Source organism: Stenella coeruleoalba (assembly GCF_951394435.1).
Source record: "Stenella coeruleoalba genome assembly, chromosome: 6".
Taxonomy (NCBI): domain Eukaryota; kingdom Metazoa; phylum Chordata; class Mammalia; order Artiodactyla; family Delphinidae; genus Stenella; species Stenella coeruleoalba.
This window is the reverse complement of record NC_137151.1, coordinates 121,249,361-121,274,608: the sequence shown is the minus strand read 5'-3', so window position 1 is coordinate 121,274,608 and position 25,248 is coordinate 121,249,361. Positions and strand designations below refer to the sequence as shown.

General features: G+C 45.1%; 1 protein-coding gene and 1 pseudogene across 4 annotated transcripts in view; both read right to left on the bottom strand.

Annotated features, from left to right (window-relative positions):
- Positions 1–24,954, bottom strand: part of ATG16L1 (autophagy related 16 like 1) — a 47,028-nt gene extending 22,074 nt beyond the window's left edge. Inside the window, exons 1-10 of one of the 3 annotated variants that reach the window (XM_079924082.1) lie at positions 24,670–24,954; positions 20,754–20,847; positions 16,437–16,542; positions 15,652–15,725; positions 14,539–14,790; positions 10,817–10,882; positions 8,340–8,426; positions 7,632–7,688; positions 6,638–6,740; positions 3,614–3,719 (exon numbers count right to left, since the gene is read on the bottom strand). In XM_079924082.1, the coding sequence (XP_079780208.1) occupies positions 3,614–3,719; positions 6,638–6,740; positions 7,632–7,688; positions 8,340–8,426; positions 10,817–10,882; positions 14,539–14,790; positions 15,652–15,725; positions 16,437–16,542; positions 20,754–20,847; positions 24,670–24,784 (1,060 nt within the window). In that variant the 5' untranslated portion in view covers positions 24,785–24,954. The remainder of the gene's footprint in view (positions 1–3,613; positions 3,720–6,637; positions 6,741–7,631; positions 7,689–8,339; positions 8,427–10,816; positions 10,883–14,538; positions 14,791–15,651; positions 15,726–16,436; positions 16,543–20,753; positions 20,848–24,669) is intronic. The other 2 variants (XM_079924083.1, XM_079924084.1) reach the window with 2 other exon arrangements.
- LOC307187676 (large ribosomal subunit protein uL22-like) lies at positions 11,826–14,531 on the bottom strand (annotated as a pseudogene). The gene has a single exon. The product of its transcript is annotated as a large ribosomal subunit protein uL22-like (transcript).
- Positions 24,955–25,248: the final 294 nt, after the last annotated feature.

Genomic DNA, 25,248 nt, shown 5'->3' with positions numbered 1-25,248 from the left:
ATGCCACTCTCTCACTTTGTCACAGCTTACCCATCCCCCTCCCCATATCCTCAAGTCCATTCTCTAGTAGGTCTGTGTCTTTATTCCTGTCTTACCCCTAGGTTCTTCATGACCTTTTTTTCCCTTAAATTCCATATATATGTGTTAGCATACGGTATTTGTCTTTCTCTTTCTGACTTACTTCACTCTGTATGACAGACTCTCTAGGTCCATCCACCTCATTACAAATAGCTCAATTTTGTTTCTTTTTATGGCTGAGTAATATTCCATTGTATATATGTGCCACATCTTTATTCACTCATCCGATGATGGACACTTAGGTTGTTTCCATCTCCTGGCTATTGTAAATAGAGCTGCAATGAACGTTTTGGTACACGACTCTTTTAAAGGGTATCTTAAGGATAACCTATATAGACAAGCCAGGAAAACAATTAGGGAATCATTCAAATCAAACTCATAAAATAGGAGCACAGAATAGTATACATTTCAATTAACAGCCTTTTCTCTTAGGACTTCTAGATGCTAATAAATATAAATACTGGTTTGGGGACTTCCCTGGTGGTCCAGTGGTTAACACTCCACACTCCCAATGCAGGGGCCTGGGTTCGATCCCTGGTCAGGGAACTAGATCCCTCATGCCATAGCTAAGAGTTCGCATGCCACAGCGAAGATTCCACATACCACAACCAAGACCCAGCACAGCCAAACAAATAAATAAACATATATATATAAAATACTGAAAAAAAAAATACTGGTTTGGAGCTGTCAAATACATTTAGGGCCAGGACTATTAACCTGGTGGATGAACCCCTGAATTAATTTGCAAAATATGGCACATTTAATGCCTTTCCCTGGATCCTAGCTTTCAATAGATTTTCACAAGTCAAAAAAAGGCCAACACCTACTAATTTAGGACTTTATTTAGATTAGATCTTTATAGACAAAAATATTACTGCAAATTCTAAAAGATATCTCTTTGGCTTATGCCTAAAACACTGGTCTATTTGTTTGGCAGGTGACAAAGTGCCAAAATGTAAGAAATGATCAGTAAGTGCTAGTCTACACAAGAGATTGATCTGAAAAGACCAAAGATCTTATTAAAATCTCTTTTATTTAGAAGGCACTGGGGAGACTATGTCAAGAGTATTTATGTAATTCCCAGCAGAGCTGCTGCTTTTGACAGAATAAGCAAAGACAGGTGCTCCTACTGGATGCAAAGTGGTGGTGGAAGGGTAAAAAAGAGGACCCCCGAACTATTTCATAAAAGGCCTCTTGGACTTGGTCTCTTCCAAGACTCAGTAAATATTAGCCAAGGGGGAAAAATTATAGGCCAAGTAAGCCATTTGTGAAGGAAAGATCCTATAATTAGTTATAGGATATATATATAGGACTGATATTTGTTCCTGAAAACTATAAAAAATGCTGCCAGACACTATGTTATTTCTGTAGACCTAGTAGAAATTTTTCATTTTATTAACACAAATTATGTTCTGGCACAAATTATGTCAGTATTAATGTTGGTTAGTGTTTACTTCCTCTTTAGCAGCAAAAAAGTAACACTATTACTAATCCCTGGTATCTTTAATTTTCTTATAGGTGTTTTTACTGACCAAGGAGTAAAACGAAAATATTTTTAGTGCTACCTGTATTTAATTGCAAGGCATAATCAAAACAGACTATCTGTGTAGATTTTTATCACAAAATCTCTATTCTTTTTTTTTAAAATTAATTAATTAATTTATTTTTGGCTGCACTGGGTCTTCGTTGCTGCATGTGGGCCTTCTCTAGCTGTGGCGAGCAGGCGCTACTCTTCGTTGTGGTGTGCAGGCTTCTCATTGCGGTGGCTTCTCTTGATGCGGAGCACGGGCTCTAGGCGCGCAGTCTCAGTAGTTGTGGTGCACGGGCTTAGTTGCTCCGCAGCGTGTGGGATCTTCCTGGACCAGGGCTCGAACCCCTGTCGCCGGCATTGGCAGGCGGACTCTTAACCACTGTGCCACCAGGGAAGCCCAAAATTTCTATTCTTATGATATGGTTTTATTATTGTTTTGTAAGTTTCAGCAATTACCATTCATAAGGTGTTTCTTGGTAAAACACAAATTTTGATGGGTTTCAAATAGCTCTAACTGCCAGGGATTTAAGTACTGAGTCATTTCCATGAAAATCAAAGGCCAGGGTAGACAAACTGGGTGCTTTATATGACAATGTGTTCCAGCAAAGGGATCAGTAGATTGCTCTTGCTCTAAATACATCAGCAGTAGTAACACAGGGACTTTCCTGGGAAGTCCGTGCTCCGCAACAAGAGAAGTCACTGCAATGAGAAGCCCGCACACAGCAACAAAGAGTAGCCCCCGCTCTCCACAACTAGAGAAAGGCCGTGCACAGCAGCGAAGACCCAACGCAGCCAAAAATCAACCAATCAATCAATTTATATATATAAAAAAGTAGTAGTAACACACATGCTTCTTCAGCAGGTCTATAGCTCAGAGGAGGATGTTTTGGAAAAAGCAAGGCATCTACAGTCTTAACACTCAAGCTCAGGTCCCAGGTTTCACGACTCCCTGTCCACGTAAATCAACCGTGTAAATCAAGTAGTGTCTCTGAGTCTTCACCTGTCAAACAGGGGTGATACCCACCTAACGGCACAGGGCTATTGTGAGGATCCGAGGAAATAAAGTAGAGAAAGGTATGATGGTGCTATTTATTGTTGGAGAGTGAGCATGTATGTGCTGCAAGTATGGAAACCGGACAAAGTGGTTCCTATAAAACCCTTCAGTCTATTCTTTGACCTTGCCTTACTATTATTATTTTTTGGCTGTGCTGTGTGGCTTGTGGGATCTTGGTTCCCTGACTAGGGAATGAACTCAGGCCCTTGGCAGTGAAAGCCTGGAGTCCTAACCCCTGGACTTCCAGGGGAATTCCCTGAACTTGCCTTACTAAATATACATGTATATTTAACTGAATATCAAAATGTTGAAAGTGGGCTATGCCCATGTTCAGAATTCTGGGAGAGGATTTCACTAACTCTCATTTCCTGTTCTAATGTCATCCCATTTTGAGTACTCTGATGTCATTCCTGAAACAATGTCTAATCAAAGAGACTTCAGTCTTGATTTTAGAATCCTTGTCCAATAAGCTATTTGTTAAATACATTTTCCTAGATGATACACCCCTCTGTTTATTCTCAAGCTTAGATACGATGTCAGTCATTTTTTGCTAGGCTATGGCCACTGGTATTATTAAATGCATAAACCACAGCTTGATGTGTAATTTAATTGTAGAGTCCATGACTGTAAGATTTTTTATTTTCCTTCTAAAACCTGTACTATCTTGGAAGATCCCCTGGTCAGTACGTATTTGAGAAAACACAAATGCTAACGTATCTGTAACTCAACAGCATTCTCTAGTCTACTTGGAAACCCAGAGCAAACATCTACTTGGCTGTATCAGCTGTAAAGGATAACTGAGAGGGTAATAATGCTTTGGTCAGATGATTCCTCACACAAAATACTGTATGTTTCAAGAAGATGAACAATTCAAAGACTGCCTGAAAGCAGGGCCAACCAGATGTCACCAACACAGCTTCCTTCTGTTTCTCACTCCAGTGAGATCTCACCTCCGAACACTTCCCAGAGCTTCACCCTCCGATCCATGCCTCCCGTGGCCAGGAGCCGGGAACCCGGACTGAACTGCACAGCATTGACCTCCCCATCATGAGCGTCCTGCAAGACAAGTGCCCTGTTTCAAACCCAACCCCTGTCATCCCCAAGAAGAAAGGGCCCAATACTGATGAACACTCTGGACCCCTAACCAAAGGTTAAACACCTGTCATTAAAGAGGGGACCCAATCACAAACTTGGGTTCCTAGCCCAGAGTCTCCTGATTCTATTATCATTAAATACTTATAGTTACAGTTCTATTTCTTAAATGCAGTGCAACCTTCTTAAAAAGCATTCAGAATCTGTGTAAACTAATTGCCTAAAGTTTGTCTTTGCATTAGTTTTCCTTCTTCTAAGAATAATGTAATTTCAATCTATACTGTACTATGATCTTGAGAGCTTAAAAGTAAGCCTATGGTTAACTGCCTCTTCTGGCCCAGACTGCATTAATACCACATGTTAAACTACATATCAAATTAAGGTACAGCGTGGCTTCTCATGACTTTAAAAAAAGAAGCCTTTTCTTTTTTTAAAAAGTCTTTCTTTTGGTCTCCCTAATACGAATACATCCTGATATGAGTAGATGCTGGTCCTACTGCCACCCATCAGTGTTAGAGTAGAATCCCAGGTAGTTCTTTCTGGAAACAACACGGCACTACATGTACTAGCAGTGAGGCCTCCGCCAAGTTCCTTCACTTCCCAAAGCCTCAGTTTTCTCGTCTATGAAAATAGACTTCTGCAGGTTTTGTGAGCTAGGAACATGTCCGACCATGACTCGGCCTTTGACAAAAGTAGCAGGTGTTATTTTGGCAGAACCTAATTCTTCACAGGGAGATGTCTGAGAATGGCATCCACGTTGGAACACATGATCTGAAAAGGTGGTGGCATTTGTGTTCAAGATGAGAAAGGAAACCAAATAAAAAGCACCCCATCCCAGAATGGGAAGAGAGAACACTAGACATGACTATAATCTCCTCTCTTAAAAGACCACGGATACTGAAATATTTATGAATGAAATACCATGAGATTTGCTTTAAGTTGCTCCAGCAAAAGTGTGGGCGTGGGGTGGGGGGCAGATAAGATTGGCAAACGTGACTGACTGAAGCCGCCCGACAGGAGGACGTCCGGGAAGTTCTTTTACTCTCTACTTCTGCTTATATTTGAAAATTTCCATAATCAAAAGCCAGGGGCGGGGGACCCTGCAATACATGAATGATAAATACTAGATCCTTAAACCTATCATCAATCACTTGCCTAAAAGGTCATTTTGGGAATACAAAATCTGATCTTCACATTTGCTTGGGACTGAAAAAGGTGCCCGAAGTATCGAGAACGTGACTCATGAACCGACTGGAACAGAAACATGATTTCTTGTTACTTTGCTTGATCTGCTTTCTCTCCACCCTCTCGTGTCCCAGGGCTGAAAAGCCGTCTGACAGGGGAGCAAACTTTTTACCTCCATACAATTCCGTTTTCTTTGTAATGGTACCTTTCTACTTCGGAGGTCTCAGATTGAAAACTTGAGATCACGCACCATCACAACCATGGCTGCCTCTCGTCAATCTCCTGTGCGGCCGGTTCTGTTGGACGCTTGTCAGCTGTGCACTGCTCACTCTCAGAGACACACACTGACAGAATCCCCAATTATCAGCTGCTCCATTACCCCATACACACGACTTAAATGTGACAGGAGGGAAAAAATGGGCTGCTGGGAGTTGAGGGCAGGGAAGGCAATGTGACGTTAAGTGCAATCAGACCTTTTACCAATCATCATCGACCTCCGAGGTGCCCAGGCCTGTTAGAGAATCACAGGAGTGGAGTGGGAAGGGGCCTTAATGGTCCCCCGTCCAACTCCTCACCCACAGCAGGACTCTCTTTACAACGACCAAGGTGGCTAATCGCTCAGCCAGTTCATTGTATGGAAATAACTATTAAAGTTCCTCTTTATGCCTGGAACTGAAAGCTCCCCCCATATAAACTCCATCCCATTGTTTTTTTCTTTTTTGCGCTACGCGGGCCTCTCACTGTTGTGGCCTCGCCTGTTGCGGAGCACAGGCTCTGGACGCGCAGGCTCAGCGGCCATGGCGCACAGGCCCAGCCGCTCCGCGGCACGTGGGATCTTCCTGGACCAGGGCACAGACCCGCGTCCCCTGCATCGGCAGGCGGACTCTCAACCACTGTGCCACCAGGGAAGCCCCATCCCATTTTTACAGCAAGCCTTTCTCTCCCCGAACGTCAGCTCCTCCAACTCACCCCTCACAACACAAGAGTTAACCCAACTATTTGGGCTTTGCTCTATTCTTCCATCCCCCACCCCATTTCCTAGCCCTGAGCCAGGGACTCTACAATTCCCCAGGCCGGTTGCATGTCCGCTCAATTACCCCAGCCAGGATCCGGATTATCCTTTAGTACTAGGACCCAGCTCCACACTCCAGCTGACAGCCATGGTATCACAGTGGCTTCTGCCCAGGAGTTTCTCTGGCTTCCAACTATGTGCTCCTAATGGTCAGAAGTCACATGGACCTGAGTATAATTTGTGAAGCCAACAGCTGCCCTACTGACCTTCCAAAACAGACCACTGACTAGAAACTCTAAATTGGAGCCAACTGGTGACAACAATTGCATGAATTATTCTCTAATACCTCACCATCCCAAATTAGCTCTCCCCTTGCCCCACCCCCTCATGCTACCCATCATCTCAGCCAGTCCTACATTACAGAGGGTGGCTGCAAATAAATTCTGTTCTCTGAAGAGCGGCAAAATACACTAATTTTACTCACCTTATCAAAGCAACTTTGCTTTGCTTTGCTTATCAAAATATAATCAATCCTTTCTATCAGACAGCCAACAGGTCGTCTGATAGAAAGTTCCCTATGAATAAAACAATAATAGAAAGCTTAGCTGCAGCAGGAGAAAGGGTCCCTTGTCAGGCTCTGTTTCTTTATGAAGCTTGGTGGGCTGTGGGGATAAATCATACTTACGAAGACACACATTGCAGTCGTTGGCACCCTCACTTCTTTACTAGAGCCAGGATGAGTATCCACGTTATCCTGGGGAACTGGAAAGGAAGACACAGAGCGCCTCCTAAGAAGTAACATAAAGGAAAACATCAGGATGGCACAGGCTTACTGTCCACCAAACTCTCAGAAGGGATTCAAAGACATCTTTTATCAATAGCTTCTTTTCCCTTCTAGACCCTCCAAACCACAGAACGATTCCCCAAATCAGAAGCAACCTCACTCAGTGACAACTGGAAAGACAGTCAGCACTTACCTGTACTCTCCTTTTCGCTAACCCATGGACTCCAAAACTCAACACTGAAAAGCAATCCTGAACAACTGCTGCCCCCGTCAATAAACAGCTACAAATGTTCTCAACTTAATGTAACCGCTAGCTCAGAGGGAGCTCGTTGGTATTTTCATAAAATTATTTTAAGATGATTCCTATGCCTGGTTACAATCATCCTCAGCATACACTTGTGGTCAAGGTGGAGCTGAACACATGCCAAAAGAAAGAGCGACCCGGCCTTGATTACTGTACAGAGCTCAGCCTATTCGCCCGTCTCAGAGGGCTGACAGCATTCCTAGGAGCATGCAAAGCGTCCTGGTTATTAGCATATGTACACGTGATGATTGGTGTAGTGAAGCAGTGATCAGCATAATTATCAACGACCCACACTTGCATGCTGGGCTAAGAGAGGATAATATTTTCACCTGGCAGCATCAGAAGAGTGATGTCCCAAAAGGGGAGACTCGGACAGACTAAAGGGTAAGGCCAGAGATCAGCACGCAGCGAGATTAAGAAAAAGGAAGTTGAGGAAAAAAGGAAGAAGCTAAATGAAAAGCTGAAATTAAGGCATCTGTATACTCTGCACTGAAATTCTGGCGCACGTTTAAAAAACAACAAATCATGTACATGTACTCAGGTATATTTATACACATATTAACAAGGAAAGGTGAAGGTTTTCTAACCTACCCAAAGATATTAGTGATAGAATCCAGAAGGCCTCCAGCAGGCTGCGAGAGTCGCTTACTAAAGAGGAGGGGAGGATAGGTTTAAACCTTAGAAACATTTTGCCCAAATAATCAATCAAAAACAGTCCACAAAAGTACCTGGGAGTGTATTTCCCAATGAGTTCCCAAACCCCAGCTGAGAACCCCTCACAGTACTGAACCACCAGAAAGCATTGGGAAGGTAGGAGGGAAAACCCAGCCTTGAAGTTTCAAAAGAAACACGGTTCACTAGCACTAAATTAACTTCCCTGGAAATAATGCTTTAGACGATGAACTGTCTAAGTGACCTAACAACAACTTCTAGTGGTTAATGACCAAGCCCATTCTTTTCATCCTGTTTTGGCAAATTAAAAAAAGAAAAGAACTCCTGGAGCCCTGGTAAGAATTAAGCATATGATCTAAACAATCACCTGCCTAACAAGGTCCATCTTTCCGAAAGCCACTACACTTTTTCTGCTTCTCTTCACAGCTGGTGGCGGCACTAAGGGACGGCTAGCCTCCTGTTAAGCAGAGGTGACCCGAGAAAGACGGAGACACCCTGGAGCCCGCGAGCCCCATGGCTGAGCGAGCGGGGCTGCACGTTCCAGCTGGGGGCGCCGCACCGTTCCCTGGCCCCGCCCACAAGCATGCTGCCGGGCTGCTCCGCCCCTGGCACAGCCCGTCTACTCACGCGGCTGCTCTGCTGACGGCCCGCACCGGAGAGGCCTCCTCAGCGTGATCGGAGGTTTCATCCACAAGGACTTCAATGTCATCATCCCTGGAAAGAAGGGCAAGAGGCTGAGTCTTTGATGCTGCTGAACAGGAGCTTTGTGATGAGTCTGCTCTGCAAAGGCCGACACCAACACCACCTCCTAATCACACACGGGCTATGTGACTTGGCTGTGACAGAAGCAGTCAAGGCTTCTCTGGAGAAAAAGGAGCTGCCATCTGAGCAACAGCGAAGAAACGATCTGTTCAAGTCAAATCCAGAATTCCAACTGAAAACAACTTTACAAGTGAGCTTTTGCTCTTTTTAGGTCTAAACACAGCTCCCACTTGGAAAGCAATGACATAATGGCTTATTAAGCCTATATTCACACAACCAGCACTAAGGTAGATTTTTCTCATCAGAAGTCTGGTTTGTAGCTCAAGGGCTCCCGCATGCCAACTGGACTGCAGCACTCACTAAGAAACAGTTCCCATGAGACGGGCTGAATAACATAGAGGATAGCTAGGGGCAGCTATGGTGTACAAGAAACTGCCAGGATAGGGACAAGATCCAAGTCAATAAGGAAATGGACTGCTAAAAGGGCAATGAAGTCAACGGGTACCTAAACAACCCAGTTCTAAATATTACTGTAATAGTAAAAGGCAGGAAAGCAAGATCTAAACACAATTCATTTTTGACTGGGTATTTGAGGCTTATATGTTTAAGCATAGCTCTGGGTATTTGCTGTTTCTGACATTTTAGAGAGTCCATTATATTACACATGAGATAATCAAGTCACAGGACCATGCTCCTTTGCTGGTGCAAAGCTCCTCTGGAATTCCCCTTCCTCCCCGTTTTCCTGGTTGCAGGGAAGGCAAGTAATTATTTTGGTCTTAATGACGTCCTACCAAGTTGCAATCTTCATGGAGAAGCAAAATAATAAAATCTAATAACCCAAGACTTTATTACCAAATGTTTGGATTCATAAGAACTTGAGAGATTTTTCCATGATTAATTATCTGGATTATGTAAATATATACTTCAGAACTTGTTACCAAGCAAGTTAAACCAAGTTCAAGTAAATTTATTTTCCTTGGCTATTGATTCTAGGGTCCCGTGTAACTGAACCCAGTCTTGGCCAGGATTAGAGAACAAAGGCAGGCCTGAAGACAGAGAACAGGCTGGGCTTTCTTCTCTTCTCAGTCGTGGTCTGCGGGTCACTTGTGTCCGCACAAGGGTAACAACAGAACAGCAGACATGGTAAGGGTAACAAACCTGAGCTGAGCCTATGTAAATGGTTTGTTTAAGATAGAGTTGTATAGTTATAAAGGTACTTGGAACAGTGCAAAGGCCCAGGACCACGAGAAAATACCAGCATCTGGTAACGCGTTATCAAAACCTTTCAAAGGTGTTAATGTCCTTTCACCTAGAAACTCTACTTGTAGGAAAGAACAGAGATTAAGAACAGGACTTCACAGTCAGACACCCTTAAGTTTCCACCCTGTCTCTGCCTTTTCCTTTGTGATATGGGGCAGGATGCTGGACCTTTCTACACCTAGTCACCTGTTTATGCTGGCCAATAAGAGGCAGACAAATGATGCTTTTATAAGCCGTTATTTTTAAGGAACCAAATCTCATTTCCAGGTCGACTATTTAGCTACTTTGTAGCTTTGGGCAAATACACCTGAGATTCATTTTCGACATGTGAAGAGTATAGAAATTATGCACATATGCTACATCTAAAGCAAAGGCTTGGTATGAGATTTGTTTTCTTATAAATCAAGACCTTTGTCTGGCAGATGACTCCTGAGTGAATTTAAATCACTCCCCTCCATTTACAAGGAAGCAAGCAACATTTAAAAAAACAGAAGATCAGAACTCTAATACTATATTCCAGAGTCCATTTTAAAGAGGAGAAGACCCCACATCCTGAACCAGAGCAAAGGGAATTTAGTCACTAAAATACCCACTGCTCTGAAAACAAAGCTTCAAATCTCAGGGAAGACCCTCCACCCAATTTCAGATTAGGAAAAACTCCATATTGACTCAATTGCTTTTGTTCCAGGAAATCCCAGTTTCTACTTAGGCTTCAAAGGTTTGCCCAAGCTCCACTTGAAGCCACAAACCAAGAAGAGAGCAAGAGACAGAACCCCAGCCCAGCATCACACGGCAACAGCTCCAACCAGAGGCAGAAAACAGGTCGGTCTCAACAGGAAAACAGCGAGGCTGTCACTGGTTAAGGGTGGAGGAAGTCAGAATTCACACTCACAGCTAATGAGTATAAACTGGAACAACTTTCTGGAAGGTAATGGGTGTTTTTTATTTGCTGCCCTAAGTCTTTTCGTTTTCCTTCTACATTTTGTAAAATGGTTTTATAGAAACAGAATATTGTAAGACTATTTCAAAACAGCAAATCAAATTACTACGAGCATAGTTTCGATTTGTACATCTCTACTCACTGCTCAGCTGGGAGAGGTTCCTTTGCTGCTTCTGCGAGCTCCTTCTGCAGCCGGGCTTGCCGCCTCCTATTTAAAAAAAAAAAAAAAAGCCCACTATTTATGTCTACTTAAAGAAAGCATGGGGTTTTGTCTCTCAAAAAACTACTTAGTAACACATTTGAATATTCAATGCACTTAAAGTAACAACTACCCTGGACAAAGATACCCGAAGTCCCAAATCCACAACTGTAACTTCAGCAAGGATCCTATTATAATGGATTTCAGAGCAAAGCCCTACGAGGGATTAGAGAGAGCAGTGAACCAGCAAGGGAGAAGCCTGCCTGTGGGGACCCGGGGCCTCTCAGGACAGAAACATGCATCAGGTTCATCCAGGGTTAGTCATGGTCGAGACTTAGTTTTCTGAAGTAAACAGTCTCACGCTAACATATCAAGAGCATGAATAATAATAAAAATTTACTTGTACCTAGCACGGTTTTTTTATTTTACAGAATTTGACTCATTTAACACTTATAACAAACTTTTTGAGGTTAAGTACTATGATTCCCATTTTATAGACGAGGAAACTGAGGTATAGTGAGATTCTTGAGTCATCAAAATGTACAAGGCTTCAGTTTACTAGGGCTGGACACACAAGTCCTGGCTGCAGCAGAATTTTAATGTCGTCAGCAGCCGCTTCTACTCTCTCTGCTCTCAGAATCATTTTTGTCTTTCCTTCCCAAGTCCTCAATTCAGGAGCTTCCTAACCTTTAAACCTTGGCCTCCCTCTCTTTTCCATGGCAAGTTCACCTCTATCTGTCATTTCTGCCCTCGCTGTGGAGGACCCCCAACCCAGAACTCTAGCACTGCTACTGAGCTCAGGTCAAGAGTTCTGCTGGAATTTTTAAAAATTTTTCTAAATTAAAAAACAACTTTTCTAAGTTTTTAAAAAAGTTTCTACTATAGTGATAATTCTCAAAATAGGGCAAAGTCCTGTAGGTGGCACATCAGAATCTGCGATGGGATGAGGCTCTAGCTTGAAAAAGTGCCTTACACTCTTAATCTTATACCTTGAAGATGAAGAGTCAGTTTTACAGGACAAGTGACAAAAATTACAGGTTAACAAATTTTTCTTAGCTGGAATAGATGACCTATAAACTATCTTTGAGGGGAAAGCAGAATCCTGGTGCGGGGTGTGTAACACTCCTCTAAAGGAAAGGCACCTGTCTGCAAGGAGTGGGTAAAGGACAGAGCTGGAGTCACGGGGAGAAAAAAACACCCGCAGCCCAGGCTTCATTACGACAGCGGAAATGTCCTTCTTTAATGCTGACAGCTTCTTACACAGCAGCCACCGTGCCTGCCTGTGGGGACACACCCCAGCCTTGCAAGGGAGGCGGAACACAAGCAGCTATTTCAAAAAACAGCGCTCCACTATGACCCAGGTAAACAAAAGCTGCTAGGAGAGGAAGGACATCTAATCTGGGAAATAGGTAGGAAGGGGGAAGGCTTCTAAGGAGGAACTAGTTGAGTCAAGTAACGAAAAGAATCCCCAGGTCCCACACGTGCAATCAGATGGTTATACGTGCAATGGTATATTCCTAGGATAACATTCCAAAGGACAGAACAAGGGCAGGTATGTAACGTGCCTCACTCCCCATTTTCACTAGAAAGTTTGGGTTGTCCTTGCCCACGGTGATGATCAAGGGCTCTCCCTCTGCAGAACCACACGCCTGCCCACTTCTCCCTCAGGCAGGCTCTCAGCCCGAAGCCTAACAACTTCCACGGAGCCCCGGTGTCCTTACCACCCCTAAGCTGCCCAAGAGCTCCACATATAAGCCACGCAATTTTACTTAAACATGAGACAGAAAGAATATAAGGACAGCTCATGTTTTCTTAATACAAACTTAAGACGTATATATATTTTGAAAAGACTTTGCAAAATCCCACTGTATGAAAGTATCACAATTTCTCCCCCCACCAAGGGATATACCGCTTCTAATTTCTCACTACTGTGAATAATGGACTATCACAAAATCGTGCTTGTGAACGAACCTCATCACTCAGGATAAAGGCCAACAAGTGGGAACCATTTTCAGGTGCCTGCCATCCCCAGGGCCCTCCAGGGGTTAGGGAAACAGCCTTCACATCAGCAATGTGAGGGGCCTGTCCCACCTTCCTCCCAACAATCCTTTTTGCCAGATTCACTGAGCTCGTCCACTTCTTTCATGAACTATCTATGTTACAGCCCTCTGTCTGAATGCTCACCTGTGCCTTACTGACTCTATACTAAGGATACATATTTTATAATAGCATAGCCTATTTGCTTGTTTTATAGTGTTCTTCGATGTTAAGAAACCTACAATTTTTATACAGTCCATTCTTTATTACCATTACTTTTTTTTTGGGGGGGGGGTGTTTTTTTTTTAACCTTTATTTGCATTTATTTTTTGCAGCATTTATTCCCGGGCCATAAGTTTTTGTTTCTTCAGGTATATCTGTTTCTTCTGGGCAACCTCCTCTTCTGGTTTAGGAACAATCTGTTCTTTTTCAGTAAGGATCATCTCAGTGTGGCAGGGAGAGCTCATGTATGGGTTGATCCGACCATGAGCTCTGTAAGTCCTGTGCAGCATCTTGTGGGCTTTGTTCACCTGGATGTGCTCAGTGACCAGAGAATCTACATCTAAGCCCTTAAGTTCAGCATTACTCTGCATTTTTGAGCATGTGCAGTAGAAATTCAACACTCTTTTTGGGCCACCAACCCTGTGTCCAGCCCCACTGTTTGGCCTGGGCACACCTACCAACTCCATCACTGTAACGACGGAACGGCACACATTGCTTCTTTAAAGTGACATCCTTCAGATACTTGGTGGTTTTTCGGATGTGCATATCCTTAATGGCCTGGGCAGTTTCACAAGTGTTCTTAAAGTGAACATGAAGATTTGAACCTCTTGACTTGCATGATTTTGTGGGGTTTTCTGGGTCAAGTGAATAGCGAACCATGTTTAGAGGTCACCTCAGGCTGCTTACTGGAAAAGCTACCATTACGTTTAATGTTTAGAAAGTCCTCCAATACTCCTATTTAGGAATTTTTCATAAAACAAACAGCAGAGAGTAACATTTTTTGCTTCTACCTTTTGGTTTCCGTTTTTACACAGATTTCAAAATCTTTTTGCATATATTATTTGGTAGGATTAGGGCTCTTTGTTATTCTTTAAGGCTCTTTCCTATTCCATGCATTTATTCTTTTAGATAAACTACAATAATCTTTTCAAATTCTAAACTACTGATGTAGGGATTTAAAATAAAATGTTCTAATCTTTTGAACTCATTACTAGTGAGGCTGGCTCACGGTCTTCTTGTACGCTAGCCAGATCAGAGTTTTTGCTATGGGTTGGAATAGTTTTACAAAATGGGGCGGTGGGGGGGGCGGATTATACGCTTTTTCTAACTCTGGTTTAATTTACACTGTTCAAGAACTAGCTTTTCTTCTTGAAACACGGAAAGAATTTGCTGGCAAAAATAGCAACGGGCCAAAGCCCTTTTGGGAGGTAATCCTTTGCTCAGCTGTAAAGGTGTTCTTATAAATGCAAATCTCTTTCACACCCACCGCCACTTCTAATTTTGTTAGTGCTTCCTGGTGCCCCCACCCTGTGGTCAGAGCTGCCAGGTTGGTTTCTTTCTTTTCTAAGAACTAGGTGCGACTTCATTAAACAATGGAAATCACTGACTGCCGATTCATCTCCCACCTTGAATCCTTCTCATTCTCCGCATTTAAGCGATTAGCTTCCTGGGCTTTCTCAGCCATCCATCTGGTGACCAGCTCCTGGTTCTCCTCAGTAGTCTTCCTCAGTTTCTCCTCCAGGGCAGTGAAAGTGATCTGCAGGGCATCATATTCATCCTTCAGGGTCTGGTTGGCTCTTTCAAGGTCCTGAAGCTTAGTGCGTAGTTCCAGGCACTCGGTCTCGAGATCAGAGATGGTCTGCAAGCATTCTGCAATTCTGAAAACACGACGGGAGAGGGATACTGCACAAGACCTGTGTGAGCTTGGGCACCAACAATGACCTCAGCCATCACAGCAGGCACCTCACTTGGCCAAGCCCAGCCCCAGGGGTTTACAGGACAATCCCATTAATGGAGAGGAAACACCTAGGGCAAAATTCATCCAGACTATGAATGACTAGTTAAAGTATCTTTTAGAAAAGCAGGATGGGAAGGAAGAGGGAGCTTTTGATGCTGAAATAGTGTAGTAATGGGAGATTAAAAGGAGGCTGGGTATCTTGTGCATTCCATCAGCTCTATCACTCACTGAGTGTGAACGCCTGAGCAGGCGCCCCACCTTTCTAAGCCTCTAGAGAGCCCTCTCTGCGGAGTAAGGGAAAAGGCACAGATGAAACCCAGGCTCCCCTCCAGCTCAAAGATCCTAGGATTTGGAGTCCCTGTTTATCTTGACCGGTAGGCTTCTCCCAGATCAAGAACAACCCTGCCCACAAACTCATCCCCGTTCCCAATGGCCGGGCACTGGGCTATCTTGGTCCCATCCCCACCACAGAAGACACCCGCTCCCCCAGGCAATGGCCATGGGGAGAACTGTGAATGCCTCAGGGACACTTCCAAGAGCGAAGCTGACTTCTCAGGGGTGTGCTGGGGCCCTGGAGGACGGAGGGCACTCTTCTTGCCTTTTCCATCCTCAGAGGGTAGAAAAGGACCCCAGGCTATGTATGCACAGAAACGAAACTTGTGCTGAGCCCAGTGTGGCTACTGTTTGCCACCGATCACCACTGGCCCCGCTCACAAGAGTACAGTAAAACAGGCGGTGAGATCCCACGACCAGTCCCGAAGGAAGCGTGCTCTCTACTCACTTGGCTTCATTCATCTGCATCTCCTTGTCCTTCTGCTGCATTTGGTTATTCAGGTCAATCACCAACTGAGCTAACTGGGGGTAAAGAAGAACACTTTCATAAACAAGAGATTTTAGGACCTCAGTTGGAAACTCATAATTGCGGTTTACTTTAAAGAAAAAACAGGTGCCTGTGCGGTGGGGCCAAGGCACCAAGAAGAAACGAGCTGGGTGGCCGAGAGGAGAAGGGGCTGCGCGGGGGCACAGCGTGCGCTTTCCCTGTTGAAGGCAGCCTTGGATAGACGAGCAATGCTCCAGGTGACCGCCAGGTTCCTGCTGAGAACGCCTGGCTACCCCTCCACCCCAGCTACCTTTTCCGACTCTTCAGCTGATAATCAATTCAGCTGAAGTAATGGTAAGTTGCACTTTTTCATAACTTGCCATTAGACCACCACCCAGTGTAAACACAGCCCAGGACTTGATTCTTCCTAATGAATTTTTCTGAAATTGCAGGTTTCACGCTTTATGAAGGTATTAGTTAAGACTTTCAGTCAATCAAGGAGTAAGCTTCTTTCTTTTTATGTTTCTCCACTTGTACCTTTCATGCCATCTTGGAGCATGACAACCTGGTTGTTATCTCAATGGCTTGCCCACCTGTTGACAGAGGTCTCACATCTTTTCTGTTGTTTCATTCCCACAGATAGAGCTGGTGATGCCGTATGTAGCCAGGATGGCTGCAAATTCCAGTGGGAGTGCCTGCCCCACCCCCCAACCCCCAAGACAGACGAGGAGAGGAGCTATCTTTACCTCCCCACGTTTCTTGTGTAATTCAGTCAGTTCTTCTTGGTGTTTAATCCTCAGCTGGGCCATTTCTTGCAGCTGACTATCATTCCATGCACCATCATGTCCAGGACTAAATGCCCCAACCAGGCAGATGAAGAGAACGTGTAAACAAGAGAAAAAAAAAAAATCAGACCCCAGAGCCCTTCAATCAGGCACTGGAACAACAACCTTAGAATTTCAAACCTGTACATGACAATATAGCCAAGAAAGCAGTTCAGTTCTCCAGGCCCATAGAGTTATAAGTCACTACAAACCTAAAGTAGAAAGTAGGAGATATGAGACACAGGGTAAAACCAACCAGCCACAACCCATACCACCAGCTGCGTCAGGAATAAAGGATGGGTTCCGGAATAAAGTTCAGGTAAACGGGGAGGAGACAACGAGGTCCACTCACCCGACAAGTATCTGAGTGCCGGCTCTGTGCTAGGCCCTGTTTTGGTGCCTAGCGGGGAGAAGGCAGGGAACAGGAAGCTGCACAATCGGCTAAGAGTAGACAGACAACAAATGAGTAGATGGATGGAGTCAGGTGGTCAGATATGCTGTGAAGAAAAACTAAGCAGTGTAAAGAAGGGGACAGAGCGACAGGGCTCCTGTTCCACGTGCGGTAATCAAAGGCATCCCGAGAGATGACACTTGACTGAAGACTGAAAAGAGTGAGGAACAAGCCATGCGGACCCGGGGGCGGGGCCCTGTGAGTGGAGGGAACAGCAAGTGTTGGAGAGGCTGGGGGCAAGTGTGACCGCAGCGCCCAGGGCAGGGGGTGCAGGGAGGATCGGGGAGGCCACTCAGAGCCTCGCAGGCCCCCGAGGACTGTGGCTTTTCCTATGCATGACTGGAAGCCGCCAAGGGTTTTGAGCAGAGGAACGACTTACGTTTTGAAAGGATCGCTACAGTTGCTGGGTGGAGAGCACACTGCAGGGGTTAAGGGCAGAAACAGCGAGACCAGTTAGCAAGCTATTACATATTCCAGACTCAGAAAGTGCAGATCGGGACAAGGTGACGGCAGCGGAGGCAGTGAGACGTGGTCAGATCCTAGCTAGATCCACTCTGGAGAGACTGCAAGACTTGCCTTTGAATTGGTTGTGGGGAATGAGAGAAAGACAGGAGTCGAGGACAACTCCAAGGCTTTTGCCCTGAGTGGCTGATTAAAGGTAGGCGTCACCTACTGAGGCAGAAGGACGGGGGCAAGAGGTTGGGGGAGGCCTGAAGAGCAAGTTCACCGTGGACATCCAAGTGGGCATGTCAAGTGGAAATTGCATATTGTTAAGAGTCTGAACTTCAAGTAAAGAGGTCCAAGCTGGAGGCTGACATATAGAAGCTGTCAGCAAACAGATGTATCTAAAGCCATGGACGGAGCTCAGGCCACCTCGAGAGTCAATGGAATTTGGGAAAGTTTGCAGGTGTTTGCATACTATCTCAGAAATAACAGCAGGTGAACAGAACTGTGGATCTGTAATTCAGGAGAGGGGTCTTGGCTGGAGCTACAGGTGTAAATTATCAGACTACAGTGAGTAGCTGAAACCACTCCCCAGGGAAAGCACACAGATGGAGAAAAGGAAGATGGCTGGCAAACTAGGATGCCACCATCTGAAGTGGGGGCACTGTCTCTTCCCAATGACCGATAAGAAATAAAGAGGGAAAAGGCAGCAGAATGATGCTCCCTCCTAAATCTACCCTCCATCTCTAAAAGCATTTTTCTTACATGTTCTAAGAAACACTAATATTGCATTCTTTGAGGCAACATAGTGCTTCCCCAATCTTGGCCCATGAACTAGAAGCCAAGAGACTAGAAAGCGGCACATACCTTATAAGAAACCACCCTAAATTAGGCAGAAGAAGCAACAGGCCTGGGTGATTGATTGCATATGGGGATTAGAAGGAAAAGAAATAATTTTTATCAAATCCCCTTATTTTAATGCAAAGCAATGTGAAATATGCGAAACATAAAACTAGTCTGTTCCTCCAAGGAGCTGAAGAGAATCCTGAGAAAAGGCAAGGATACAGGGCACTCATTCCTCTGCTCAAAGCCTTTTACCACTTCCAACTTTATTCACAATAAAAGTCAAACTTCTTACAAAAGCCCAATAACAGTGCTTCACTAGGCAGAAAAAAAAAGAATCACCTAGAGAGTAGGTTTCAGATTCTTGGGCCCCATCCCAGAACGATTCATCAGGTCGATGAAGAAAAGGGTCAATAATCTGCATTTCTAACATGGTCCCGGGTGTCTTGGATACTTCACAAGGACTGAGTAGCCACTAAAGCAGTGGTTCTTATATGTTAGAGGTCATCAGAACCACCTAAAGGTTCTTAAAACAAGACTACTGGGCGCCACCCCTAGAGTTTCTGAAACAGGAGCTCTGGGGTGAGGCCCAACATTCTGCATTTCTAACAAATCTCTGAGGCTGTGGTCTAGCAGGCATACTTAGAAAACTGTTGGAATCAACTATTTCTCAGGGATGAGTTTCACTTCGATTTATTCAGTAAGCAAAGGGATTAAAACACTTAAGAGAGGAGTCAGATAATTGACGAGATAAAGCTTTTTAAGCACAGTGTGTTTCAAGATTAATTAGAATGCGATGGGCAGGACTTGAGAGCCCAGAAGAGAGAGAAAGCAGCCAATGAGATCCCCGTCTTCTGTGAATACCTGTATCCTACTAGCACACGCCTCACTGAGCTACTCTCCCCCACGAGGCTCAGGTCCTTGCGAACAAGGACTCTTGGCTTATTCATCTCTGTATCCCAACGCCTGGCCCACACTGTAGTCACAAAATGACTCAGTGAACGAGACCCCTGCCATAGTCTAGGAATGGAAGCAACGAAGCTGGTGGCACACAAATGCAAACCAAGGGACAGATGCACAGGACACTCGGGCAAAGAATCAACAGGCCTGGCTGACTGCAAAGGGGGAGGGGCAGGACACCAAGGGAAAAAGGAATCATAGCTGACTTGTGGAAAATAAGGATACCATTAATAGAAACAAGGCAGTCAGGAAGAGGCCTGACTGAACACAAGTTTGCAGGAAGGACGGACTTCCAGTTAAATTACCACCCCAGTGATACTCAGTTAAAAGAATGTTGTATATTTATTTATTGCACCTTTCCAAGCAAATGAGTTTCGCTGACAGATAAAGGATGCAGGAATATAGTCACCAAGAGGCTAACCAGATAGAAATAAAATGTTTCAAGGTTTCAGTTGACTGAATTTAGATGAAAAAGGGCGAAACGGATTCTCTACACCTAAAGTTGACCAGAACACAGCAACTAATATTTTAAATCCTGCAGAAGGCCTCCCAGGACCACAGCTAGGCACGATCTCCTGAATTGTTCTTAAGCAACAACGGAACCACCTCGCCAGATGAGGAAACACGGATGGCAAGTAATTAGCAAATATGGCTATAGGAGTAAATGACAAGCTACACCCAGCATTTCTGTCTTTTTCCTAAAATCCTAAATTACCATCAGCTTTGTTTTTACAATTGCTAAATGTTAGCTGATATGCAAAAAAGCTTGTAGATTTTAGAACAATAATGGGTACTGTTCCCATACAAACCACAAAATTTAATATGCAAACGTGATGAACAAATGGAAAAGGAGGACAGTAAGACTCCAGAATGATTCCATTTAAGCCACTCGCATGAAGTATGGCTTTAAGGTTTTTTAGGACCATGACCCTCAAAAAGACATAGTTTACATGAATGACCCAAGTAAAGATACTAAACTCCCCACCATGAACACATACTCACATATTTAGTGAAGCAATACTTAGCCTTCCTATAAAATGCAGATTTCTGCCTAATTTTTCTTAAAAAAAAAAAAAAGCTTTCTGCAACCCACTGGTTTGACTGCACACTAAGATACATGGAAACAACACTGAACTAAAAAGGATCACACAGACCTGTAGCGCTGATGTTTACAGGCCAGTCAATCTTGTACTGACAAGATCTATGTAAATCTGCTCAAGAATGCTTACTTGTCTGATTATTCAGAAAAAGTGAACCCTGGCAGGCTACAGGAGGAACTGGCCTGGTTACTCGTCTTAAGCAATTTCTCAAGCTCACATCACACTGATGATGAGCCTTCTAGGTGGGTAGCTACGTACCTTCAAAAAAAACTTAAATAGTTAGTTATTTGGCTTCAGAAGTTTTTATTTGAAAGGAACTGACAAAAAGTGGAACACAAACACAGTACTTGGTTTGCTTCAAAATCAGGGAAGTGACGACTGAACTGAGACAAATTTCAATTAAAAAGGAGACACAAATAATACAGGATCGTTTCAGAATACCTTATCTCATGCCTGTTTGGTATGTCATGCTTTTCAGCTTGTAGCTTATGGGCCAGCACTGAATGAAGATCTGACTTTTCCAGCAACTTGTTATCTAGCAAAGAAAAAAAAAAAGTTATTACAACCCAGGTATGCTTTATTACTACTTAACATCTTATAAAGATTTGGACCAAAGAAATAACCAGAAGATGACTGGGCAGGTTTCACTTTTATGAGGTATCAAAGTACTAGGCACTGTACTTTACCACCGATTACAGCAATCGTCCAAACTCCAGGCACATGCGCTCCTTAGACGCTTCCTGGCCCAAGCACAGGCAGCCCAGACAAAGGAACCTATGAAAAATCCCTCCAAAACGCCCCCGTGCCCATGCTTTCTACTCCCACAGCTACCTGTTTCTACCTGGGAAAGAGGCAACAAACATACCAAAACACAATGGAAAAGCGAAGTGCTATGCATCTCTAAGTAAGAGAGGAAACCTTTACCTTATTATATTTGGAAGTTTTTTAGAAAGAAGATACTTTTTTTTTTTTTTGCGGTGCGCGGGCCTCTCACTGTTGTGGCCTCTCCCGCCGCGGAGCACAGGTTCCGGACGTGCAGGCCCAGCGGCCATAGCTCATGGGCCCAGCAGCTCCGCGGCATGTGGGATCTTCCCGGACTGGGGCACGAACCCACGTCCCCTGCATTGGCAGGCGGACTCCCAACCACTGCGCCACCAGGGAAGCCCTGGAATTTTTTTTAAAAAGATTTTTTTAATGTGGATCATTTTTTAAAAGTCTTTATTGACTCTGTTACAACATTGCTTCTGTTTTATGTTTTGGATTTTTGGCTGCGAGGCATGCGGGATCTCAGCTCCCTGACCAGGGATCAAACCCACACCCCCTGCAATGGAAGGCCAAGTCTTAACCACTGGACTGCCAGAGAGTCCCTGGAATATTTAATCTAAGATCAGGGCACTAGGGATACAAACACAAACCAGAGTCCCTGACCTCAAGGAGCTAAAAAAGTGTAATGGGGGTGGGGCTGGGGTGGAGGTCAAGTACAAAAAGGAAGAGTGAACTTTTACTCATTTTCTCAGATGGTTTCACAGGTGAAGACAACAGACAGTCCAAGCAGAAGGTCTAGAGAGCTGTTCAGTAAATGGCTAGAAATAAAAGTCTGCACCAACACATGAGAGGGCAGGATGAGAAATTCAGACCTCTTCTTACTGGCAATAGCGAAACAACAGATTTTTAAAAGCAGGCAGTGACATGAACAGATGTCAATGAGTAAGAAGTCAAAGATTATTCTGAGGTTCCCTGCTCGTCCAACTGGGTGCAAGATCCTAACATGCCGGAGAACACAGGAGCAGAGAGCTCAAGGAAGAAAACGAGTCCTTGGAACTTAATAAATGTGACAGGGAACACAGTGCAGAAATTCAAAAGAAAAGTCAGGGCAAGAAATGACATGCATGTAGGGGGCCAGTGAGATCAGAAGTGGAAGGGGGTGCACAAAGCAGAAGAAAGTGACCACAGGAAACTTACAGAAAAGCCACACCTGACGGGGGCTTTCAGATCCCCAACGTCTGAGATTAGCGATGCTTCACAGCAAAAGCTGGAAGGGTTTATGCTAGTGACTGTTCCTGTCAGAACAGCTTATCTTTCCTCTTAAAGAGTTGAGTCCTACTTCTTGATATCTAAAAATGGAAATCCTGGGCAGAAACAGAAACACTATCTTCATCAATATTAATTTAATAAATTAGCTCAAGAGAACAGGGAAGTGATTCCAAACTTGAATGTTCACCAGTGTCAAAGGGCTCTAATAAGATCTTCAAAATGTTACAGCTAGGTGCCCTGTGATATCAAAGACATGAGGTATTCAAGAGGCAGCCTTCTTAAAAGTTCCTCTCACTCAAAGGCCCCCTGCTGTCCCCAGAGCCTCTTTTCATCTTTCTCTTCAGGCTCAGAGGCAGGACTGAACAGGAAACTCTGGTTGACTGCTTTGGGAGGCTAGGAATGAAGAGTGAGGCTGTTCCACCATCTAGAAGTGACCTCCCAAATGTCAGTCCCCTGCCTCAACTGCAGATTTTAACAGGCCAAGGTTATCTTGCCCTCTTGCCCCCCCCCCCCCCCCCCCCCCCGCCCCCAGCCTCCTCTCCTAGCTCCCAGGCATGCATTACTCACTATAGCTGTTTTAAAGACGTGTTCCCTCTCCAGGACTGACCTGTCTTTCTGACTTTCCTCCAACATCCTCCACCCCTTCAAGATGTCCATTTTCAAAGTGCAGAAAAACACTCAATTGTGTCAATGTGATTACAAGCACCTTCCATTTATAGACAGTTATGTAGATGGCTTTCAAAGCACTTATACGCACAGCACTGTGTTTATGAAGTAGGCAAGGCGAGCTTCACGCCTATTTTATAGATGCAGCAAACCAGACTCAGGTAAGTGAGGCTGGTAAGGGGAGTGTCGTCAGACCTCCAACCCAATTTGACCTTCAGTGTATTAGCTTTTAAAGAATAAGCATATGATGAAATACCCGATGACCTGAATTTATGTAACCCATGAGGAATCGTTTCAGCAAGGAGTTTCCTGTGCTTCTGGCTTTCTGAAAGAGCACTGGGCTGCCAGCCTCTTAAGAGTGTAAGGAATCAGCACAGGAGTGGCACATTCATCATCTCCCTTTTCTCCCCATTTTAGTTAAGAGGATGGGCTCAGCAAAGCAAGAAGGCCATTTCTTGGGGGACCCAATGAGAAAGGCAAAAGTGCAAAAAAGTCAGGAGCCATCAAGTCTGTGTCCAAATCCAGGCCCTATCAATCTGCTGTACCTCCCCAGAGAAATGACCTAATCTTTCTCAGTCTCAATTTTCTCATTTGTATAAAGGGCAACAGGACCTGCTTCATAGAATTTTCGGAAAGATAAAGTGAAACGACACATGCCAAATATTTACGACAGCACTCAAGCTTGTCTCTACCTTAGAATTATTTGGGGATCACCAAGAAATACTGACACCTGGGTCCCACCTCTACTACTGGGGTTTCGTTGGTCTGGGATGTGGCCTGGGCTTTATAATTTTTAAAAGATCCCCACCTGATTCTAATGTGCAGGTAAGTTCAGGAACCATAAATTTAGCACAATCAGAATTCAATAAAGGGCACCCACTATTACACTGAACTGCTTCATCAACATGATTTGAGATTTGCAGGCTTACTTCAAGGGGTAGACAGAACCAGAGGTCCGAAGAGTGTCCCGTTTCTTCCCCCAAATGTGTCGTCAGTTATGGTAAAATGGGGCGGAGGGGCAAGGAAAGGCTCTTTAGAAGGCATCTAAGGGCACAAACATTTTTGTACTCAAATTGCAGCAGCGGGGGTGGGTGTGGGCCACCTCTTTCACACTTAAGTTTTCAACGACAGTAAAGACTGTGATGTCCCAACTAAAAAGTACGTTAAGACTCAAGATGTGTAATATGTAACAGTCAAAGCACACCAAAGTGGAGGAAGAACAACAGATCTTCAGGAATGAAAGGCAAACATTTCGCTACACTCTGAAGACGACGGTAACGGAGCGAGTTACTGCTTAAAGTCAGTGCCCGTGTCAGTAACAACACGATGCCCGAAACAGGATGTTTCTGGAACCGGCCTATTTAAGTAACACAAGCATTATGTGAGCTGCTGGGATTTACAAACACAGACATGAACGGTGCCTGCCCGTGAAGAATACCCAATTGAAGAGGAAAATCCAGCACAGTCACACCCAAGAATAAAGTGAAAGAGGAAAGGATCTAAAAAGGCGTTTGGGGGTCCAAGGCGCTGGGTACCCGGGGCGGCCTCAAGGCGCGCGGGAGGCGCGGGGGGCTCGGCCTCGGGTTCCCGCTGGCGCCCCGCATGCCTCGGCTGGGCCCGCCCGCCCGCCCGCTCCCGGGACCCGCCAGCCGCTCACACTGCAGGATGATCTCTTCGAACGCCTGCCTCTGCAGCCGGTCCCGGCGCCTCAACTCCTCCGAGATGTGGCGCTTCCAGCGGGGGAAGACGGAGGCGCGGAGGCCCGACGACATGTCGCGCGCTGCCCCGGCGCCTTAGCGCCGCCAATCCGCACGGGGGCTGGCTGCCGCGGCCCGCACCATGAGGCAACCTGCGGGTGCGGGAGGGCCAGCAGCCCCAGGTTTCAGGTCCACGAACAGGCCTCCCCCGATGCAATCCAGGACGGACTTCCGGCTCCTGACGGAAATGGCTTCAGACAGAGCCAGAAAGCCCGCCTCCTCATTCGACGTCTTACGCCACACGCACGCACATGTCCGGCGCCGACTCAGGGCGCTGGCTGATGATAGCATCCCGAGGCCGGAAGTGCCGGCCGCAGAGATGCGGCCGCTAGGAGGCGTGCGGGCCACGTTGGACGCTCGACCTTGCGGGGTCGGGGGCGGAGAAAGGAAAGGCAAAAGGGAGGCTTCCGCCCACTTGCTGTTTCCTTTGCTTGCTTTTCCCCGTTTTATATTTTCTTTCTTAGCCTGCCTCCCTTTTC